Raw genomic sequence first — 8,027 nt, forward strand, 5'->3', positions numbered from 1 at the left:
TGCGTGTAGTAGACCATTCATGCCCCCATAAAATAGCAGATATAACAATCGGATACAATTCTATGTAAGCCATTGAGAAAGACTCCTCATCGGGCCGAATAAAATCGTCGGGCCAAATGCCTTGAAACCACCTTTTCCTAAAATAACCTCCGTTTCCGATTGTTGATGAAGCATCCGTAAATAAATGAAAATCGGACGCATTAAAGGGAAATTCCGCGATTTTTTACTTATCATCTAATTATGTTCATCTTAACATAAAAAACACATTTGCAAAGTTTTAAATTTATATTCCTTCTAATAACGGAGAAAATCAAGTATTTGTAACTTTTTTGGTTGAATTCTCGAGCCCGATTTATTGAATTCTGGGAAAAAATAAAATCTGTTTAAGGTGGATCCCTACAGATAAAGCAATTTTTTTTTCACCAATGAATTTTTCTCTAAATTTGTATTCATATACTATGCAATGGCCTCTATCAAAATTTGAGTTAAAAATATGATGTCACCAGATTCGTTTCCATGGTAACGGCCACCGAAGTTGGCACATCACATATGTGAATGAATACATACCTAAAGTAAAAATCCTGGATTTTTTTCAGGCTTTAAAAGTTTTTTGAAAGGTTTGTTCTTCATTTAGTACATAAATAATGTTGAAAATGTAAATAAAACACAAATAATAGCAGTTTTATACATATTTATTAAATCCCGCCCCCCTTTCGTCAACAATAGTGCAAATGAAAAACAAAGATTTTGTTGAAATTTTCTATTTTTCTTAAATTTCCAAAAAATTGGTCCAATGAATTTTTTTTTAAATTTGACAGAATATGATCCAAACAATGAGCTTTAAAAAAAAAAAAAAAAAAATATAGGTCACCAGACTATTTTTTCATCGAAAAACATTTTTGTTACCCATGCCGACACAGTAATCAACAGCAATTTTTTATCTTTTTTCAAAATTTGTGTAAATAAAGTGTTGCACATGTTTCAATACCTTTTGTTAATCCTACACATATCAATAAAATTTCGCATATGAATCAAAAGGAAGACATTTTTTGTATTTATGTACAATGGTTACCATGGCAACGGGACAAGAAGAAGTAAAATTCTAATTTTATGTATACATACAAAGTGTGGCAAATATTGTCATATCTTTTGTATAACCTAACCACAATAACATAGTTTGACATGAGAATCCAATTAAAGCTGTTGTTTTGTTTCTAGGAACAATAGTTACCATGGCAACCAGGTAAGACGTAGGAAAATTCAGATCATATAGATTTTTTTTTCATTCAAATATTGATTTATAACAACAAATCAAGCATGTAAATGGATAAGAAAAACTCATGACTTTCCCCCCTGTCATAAATTAACAATTTTTGTTTGATGAAGCATACATATTACTTGCCATGGCAACATTTATACAAAAACTGACCATACAACATGAATTTATATACAGAATTCAGTTTTCCTCCTTTGGGCCACCCGTCTCTTAAGGAAGTACACCACTAATTCATGATCCCATTGCTTTCTATGTTAAATTCCTTTATTTCAAGCAGGCACACCTCTTTTGTTTTAAGTTCAAATAAAGTGGAAATCATTGCATTTCAAAGCAACACTTTATGGTGTCTTGTACTGAAAAAATCAACATACCTTTAATGGCATATAAGAAAGAACTGGTTCCTGGAACTTTGGATGTACCAAAACAGGTACTTCAGATCTGACAAACAGACAAAATGTACCCTCTTTTTAAAATTTGATGCAGTTTTTTTAATATTCAAAATTAAAAGTCCAAAAGTTTTCTACAATGATCATCAGTCCTTCAACTTTCATTTGATATCAAAAATACCTAAATATTCTACATAGTTTGAAAGTTACACTCATGCACAGGAAGTATTTTGTGTTAAATATGTACTACTTTCTGGTACATGTGCCTTTTGGGCGGGGCCTGAATTAGTGGTGTTATACCTCAAATGTGAATAATAATGTAAATTTTCGCACCTCACTGATAATTATCATATATATTCCAACATATAGTTTTCAAATAGAGTAATATTAAATGATAAAAAAAACCTCCTATATATCATCAAGACTCTAATTTTTAGCAACATAACAAGTCATAACATATATAATATTGTTTACTCCTCTGGTACTGTCAAAAACTGAATGATAGGTCCGGCATATTTAGCGGTTACATGATTATCTGTCAAAACAGCTTTTACTCCATTCTCATCTCGAGCATTTGCAATCTTTAAATGACACAAATGGACTCCACTTCTTGCCAATTTTGAACATATCAATGCATTTATAATTTTCCTATCAATTAAAGGTTTAAATGATATCTTTGCATGATTATAGTTCAGATTGTAAAGATCTTCATTAATACATTTTTCCTGAAGTTTAACTTCAAAAAGTTTTTTCAACGAAAGAACATCTTCTTTTGCATTATGTGCACTGTAAGTCGACTGTAAAATTTCTTTAACAAGAGTCTGTTGCTTGTAATTTTCTACTTCATGTTTTGGAATGACACGTTTAGAAACTTTTAAGGTGTCAATAAATCCTTTTGCACAAGCAGAAAAAGTTGAAAATAAATGGAATTCCTTTAATCTATTCTCTAACACCAACATATCAAAGTTAGCAATATTATGTCCAACTAATATAGGTCTATCATTAAGTTTTAAAAAATCAATAAAATCTAGCAATGACTGCTCAACAGAACATGTTTCAACAAGTGTTCCATTTACATACATTTTGTTTGTAGAGTGTGAAAATGTTATGCCAGTTATTGCACTTGCTTCTTGAGTAATTTCCGTTCTTGGAATAACATAGCGTTGAAATGTATTTGAACCACAGGCTGCAGCAATTTGAGTTATGTCACTGTTCCTTGACAAACCAGTAGTTTCCAAATCAAAAAATACAAAGTTGTCAGAATCATTTATGGTTGATGGTGAGGGTATTTCCTGAATATCTGGCATGGGTTCATTAACTTCTGCATTGTTTTCATAAGTTGTGCCTTCTTTCACCTTTGACCTAAACTCAGATTTCTTCTTTTGTTTTTTCAACTGAATACGCCTTCTTTTATATTCTTTTGTATTTTGCCTTTCTCTTTCTCTTTTCAATTTCTTATCCATTTTTTTACCAATACTCAGTGTATGTTGTCCTGGAGACAATAAAGAAGCCTCATTTACCTGAAATATTTTAAAATTTGTTAGCATGGAGATATAATGTCAAGCAATTTGAAATATTTTATTTAAAAATCAAGTAATTAATTTTTGTCGACATAACATTTTTATATGATAAGCATATCAACACACACTGGAATGTGATTGGTCCTTAAGAGTATCTTTTTTAGGTTTACACTTTGATAATTTTAACATGTTGCTAAACTTTCTTACATGGTCTCTGGAAACACTTTGAAGTGTGTGCATGCGAGACACATTCAGAAATGGTAAAATTAGTTTATTCCATGTTGTTTATTTCATATGAACAGTTTCACTACTATTCCAGAACCTGTTTCAGATTGCATTTAAAAGGGAATGACCATTTTTTTTTGTGTAAATATCTTTTATTACCATTTTGTTTCCAATTACTATAGTCCAGTCAATCTAGCATAAATTTGACCCTAACCTGAAAGTAATTGCAACAGAAGATTTTTAAGTTTTAATCTTTATCATTATACCCCAAATATACACAGAAAAAAGTCCCATAAAATCTAACTTGAGGAAGACTAAAAAAATCACCATTTAAAATTCCTGTGGAGATTTGCATTGAAAAGGGAGATAACTCTTGCAAAAAAGACAGAAACATCAATAAAAATTTATAAAAAATTATAACTTTACAGCTTCTAATCATCAGAATGGATTAATTCTTGATTTTTTAGCGGTCTTTAGAGTATAACAAACAACTCTTAAGGTGTTTTCATATCTTTTATCAAGCTATAATCTAAATCTCGTAGTCCATTACTGGCATTAGTTGACTGTTTATTGAATTTTTCAACATGTCAAGGTAAAGAATCTCAAATTTAATAAAAATAATAAAGCATGTATTCTTTTTTTTGTGGTTTAAAGTTTCTTTAGATTAGTAAGTTGCTGAAAAAATATAATATACAGATATAAACAATACTAAATTTTCACATTATTTTTTTTTAAATGGTTACAAAGCTTCAAATTTGCAATTTCTTTTAAGAAAAATGCATGAAAAAATAAAACTACCCATAACACTTTGGTTTTGTACATTTCATGAGCAGAAAATTAATTAATTTAGTCAAATAGAAACTTAAAACCCCATCAAAGAATCATACTTTACATAAATTTCAAGAAAAACAACCAAAAACTGACCAAAGAAAGACTCATTTTTTCAAGAGTTATCTCCCCTTCCAATGTTAATTTCCATAGGAAATTAAAAATGCTGATGTTGAGTTTTCCTCAAGTTAAATTTTATGGGACTTTTTACTGTGTATATAAAGGGCATAATGTTATAGATTAGAACCAAAAACATTTTCTGTTGCAATTAGTTTGAGGTTAAATCTTAGTTTGACTGGACTATTGTTTAATTTTTTCATTTACCTTTGACAGCCATGTATAGCCTTCATTCTTCTGTAATACTGAGGCAGATAACCTATTGCTTAATGATGATGATCCACCATAAAACCTATAAATAAAACATATATAATAAAAGCATGGTTTTAAATCAAGGTTATTATGTATAATTGAGTTTAAAAATATAAATCTTTTTCACATGAATAAGACCAACAGTTTGCTCAGTTGAATTGTTTTACATTGTCATTTTTGGGCCTTTTATAGCTGACTATGCGGTATGGGCTTGGCTAATTATTGAAGGCCATATGGTAGCCTATAGCTATTAATTTATGTGTTATTTGGTCTCTTGTGTAGAACTGTCTCATTGACAATCATATCACATCTTCTTCTTTTTTAGATTAAGATGAAGTACAATAGAAATCTCAAAACGACTTTTATTGTAAACTAGTGGGTTGAAACAAAATGATAATTTTCATCAATATGTAAGTGCAACCCCTATAGAATTGAATGCATCTTATTCACAGTGGTGGTGGAGGGGGGGAGGGGTCAAAATTTACAGGCCACACTAGAGTGCTCACATTTCAAATTTTCTCATTGTTATCAAATCTTGGCCAAAATTTCAAATAAAACATAGCCATAAAAATTGAAACTAAGGGGCAATAACTCTTATATTGGGTCAACATGATTTCTTCAATGATGTACATGTAAGAGATTTTCTGAAATAAGAAGTTGATCAAATAGTTTAAATATACACATAGCTGTTTTTAAAATAAATGTTCTAAGTAAACAATAGATTCTGAGGAGAAGATTTATATAATCAAAATCTTAAAAAGTTAACAGAAAATAATTATGAGAAAAGTTCACTTCACCATTTTGTTTAGGTGAGCAATAATTGAAAACAAATTATTAAAATACATTAGTCTGGTTACCAGTTTTTTTATCAAATATTTACCGTGACTTTGGGGCTTTGCTTGCCACAATCTGGTTGAAATTTTCGTTTCCCTGTGTTGATCCCATATTCTGTAATGTTCCAGCTCTATTACTATATTTCTCCATCAAAGTAGATATCTCTTTTTTCAGGGCATCATTAGAGAGAGATTTGCCATTTGGCAAACTCTTATATCTAAAAGTAAACAATAATATATGAAATATTTTTTAAATATTTATAGATAGCACTTTATATATATTTGCAGTGTACTGTATCACATGTATATGATCCATCACCCTGTAAGATTTATCGTTAACTATTTATTCAGTCCTAATTGTACTATTATAACAAACATTTTCATTGATATAAATTTAATAATTATATATAACAATCAGAAACTTTATATAGTACTATTTATAGATTTTTTTTTGGGCATCACTATACGATTGACTACATGCGCACTCCCTTGAAGCAAGTTTTATAAATGTAAAATCTACATAGAAAATATAAAATGTCATTGCAAAATAAAAGTGGTAAAAAATGATGTGAATATTTTTTTGTTTTGTATGTTATTCACATTTATATATATATGTTTTACATAAATTGGATTTAATCAAGTATTTACATGTATACATTACTTAACAAACACAATATCCTTTTCTATGAGATGTAGTCTTTTGCTCATTGATGAAGGTGTATACATTTACAGTAACCTATTATTGCTGTGGCACAGTGTCTACAATTTTTCTAAGGAAGACTGAGTTGTCTCTTTGCATGGCAATATTACGGCACCTTCTTACTTTCATATGCATACCAATTTTAAGGTGTAATTTATCATGTCTTACATGTACCTATAATTTTCTGGGTCATTCTTATATGTACACCATTCAGCATCTGTACATGAAGTATGGTCTCCAAAAATGTGTTGGACTAATCTGCTGAAGGCACTCTTTATGTTTTCTGAGGAATCGTTATTTTCTTTTATGGCGTACATGAAGCAGCGTACAAGGTATGGTATGACTTCTGGGTGTTTCAATTCCTTAAACGTTTTAGACAAATCATACAGTTTCTTAGAAAAACCTTTCTTGATATGGTTCTGATCATCTTTCTTTTGCAGTTCTTTAAAATCAACCTTTAATCTTGCTGTTGTGGTGGAATCATTGTCTGCATGGAGAACCTGAATAGGGCATCCATTATCATTTAGATTGTGGGTCATCTCTAAGGCCATATCAGGTTCCATGCCTTTACTTGTTCCCTGCCAATTCTTGCTGCAATCATGTGAAGGGACTGTCTCTTTCCTACCCATATGGTATTCACAGACTCTGCAATTACGGCTTCTATGAGAGAAGTCTATGACTTTACCCGTCATTGTTCCTATCATGCTGGCATGTCCTAAAATTTACAATATAAAGATTATTCTAAGATACATGTATGCAATATTACAGTTATTCTAATATGATTTGCATATCAACAATTACTTGAACGTATCTATCGATTAAATTTTCTTCTGATAAATTAACTCATACACTGAATAAAATTCAGATTCCTTATAATAAGAAAATTACCAAAAAAAAAAACACAAAGTGAAGCAGACCCATGAACATAGGCGAATGTTTCTAAAGTTATCACAAAGTAATTATTATGTTAAGAATTTACAAGCTCCAATGTGACCTTTAGATTTTATTTCCCTAATAATAATTGTGGACAAATTATATTAATCCAGTAGTGATGACAGCTGTTATAGTCATATGTATGATATTGTTGCATTACAGTTTTGAAGGTTAATGTTCTATTACTGAACTGTCAAGTTGAAGAACAGAAAAAAAAGCCCTGTTTATTGAGGTTTTATTGATATGTTTTTATTTTTTCTCTGTATAGTTTGCAATTTTGTTGCATGTACATGTACATCTACTCCATATCCTGCAATTTTTTTTAATTAAGTTAAAGCCTAAACTGTTTTAATTTACCTGTATTACTATCATAATTCCAACCAGTACCCCGCTTTTGCCACCCTGCATCAAAACTGGCTTCAACCTAAATGACAAAAAATAGAATTAATGAAAGAACATGCTGTGTTCAATAAGTATGTAGCTATAAACATAGTAAATATAAAAATAAATGGATAATTAGGCTGTCCAGTGGCGGATCCAGAAATTTTTATAAGTGGGGGCCCACTGACTGACCTAAGAGGGGGCCCGCTCCAGTCACGCTTCAGTGATTCCCTATATGAGCAACCAAATTTTTTCCCAAAAAGGGGGGGCCTGGGCCCCCCCCTAAATCCGCCTGTGCTGTCAACATTGTTATTTGTAATAATAAATATAGAATAACCATACATTGTTTTGAAATATGAATGTTAGTTGTAAATGGCTAAGAACCAGGTTGAAAGTGAGGCTATGCATCCTATTTAGAGCCAAGTTCAAATGAAGTGGAAGGGAAGGTGAAAAAAGGTGGGGGATTTTTTTTATCGATTCTGATTTCAGAAATTAAAAAAAAATCTTCAAATATCATTATTTTTTTTTTTATCCTCTCAAAAAAATGTTTGAAGAAATTTTCTTTTTATTTATGAA

At 30.4% G+C, this 8,027-nt stretch overlaps 1 protein-coding gene across 1 annotated transcript; it reads right to left on the reverse strand.

Moving 5' to 3' along the window:
- Window positions 1-402: 402 nt before the first annotated feature.
- LOC143042280 (uncharacterized) lies at window positions 403-7,717 on the reverse strand. The gene is made up of 5 exons (XM_076214543.1): window positions 7,428-7,717; window positions 6,312-6,852; window positions 5,485-5,655; window positions 4,560-4,644; window positions 403-3,182 (listed from the first exon to the last, which is right to left on the reverse strand). Exons 2-5 carry the CDS (start codon window positions 6,839-6,841, stop codon window positions 2,133-2,135), a joined length of 1,836 nt encoding a protein of 611 aa, XP_076070658.1. The 5' UTR covers window positions 6,842-6,852; window positions 7,428-7,717; the 3' UTR covers window positions 403-2,132.
- Between the last annotated feature and the right edge of the window lie 310 nt (window positions 7,718-8,027).

Source organism: Mytilus galloprovincialis, chromosome 8 (assembly GCF_965363235.1).
Source record: "Mytilus galloprovincialis chromosome 8, xbMytGall1.hap1.1, whole genome shotgun sequence".
Lineage (NCBI taxonomy): Eukaryota > Metazoa > Mollusca > Bivalvia > Mytilida > Mytilidae > Mytilus > Mytilus galloprovincialis.

What these genes read in the sequence shown, in the direction of transcription:
- LOC143042280 (XM_076214543.1), bottom strand. Translation starts at nt 6,841, where the DNA reads ATGATAGGAACAATGACGGGTAAAGTCATAGACTTCTCTCATAGAAGC. An exon ending in AATGACCCAGAAAATTATAG is followed by an intron (nt 5,656 to 6,311) that starts GTACATGTAAGA and finishes GTTTACTTTTAG; the next exon opens with ATATAAGAGTTTGCCAAATG. An exon ending in AGCAAAGCCCCAAAGTCACG is followed by an intron (nt 4,645 to 5,484) that starts GTAAATATTTGA and finishes TTTTATTTATAG; the next exon opens with GTTTTATGGTGGATCATCAT.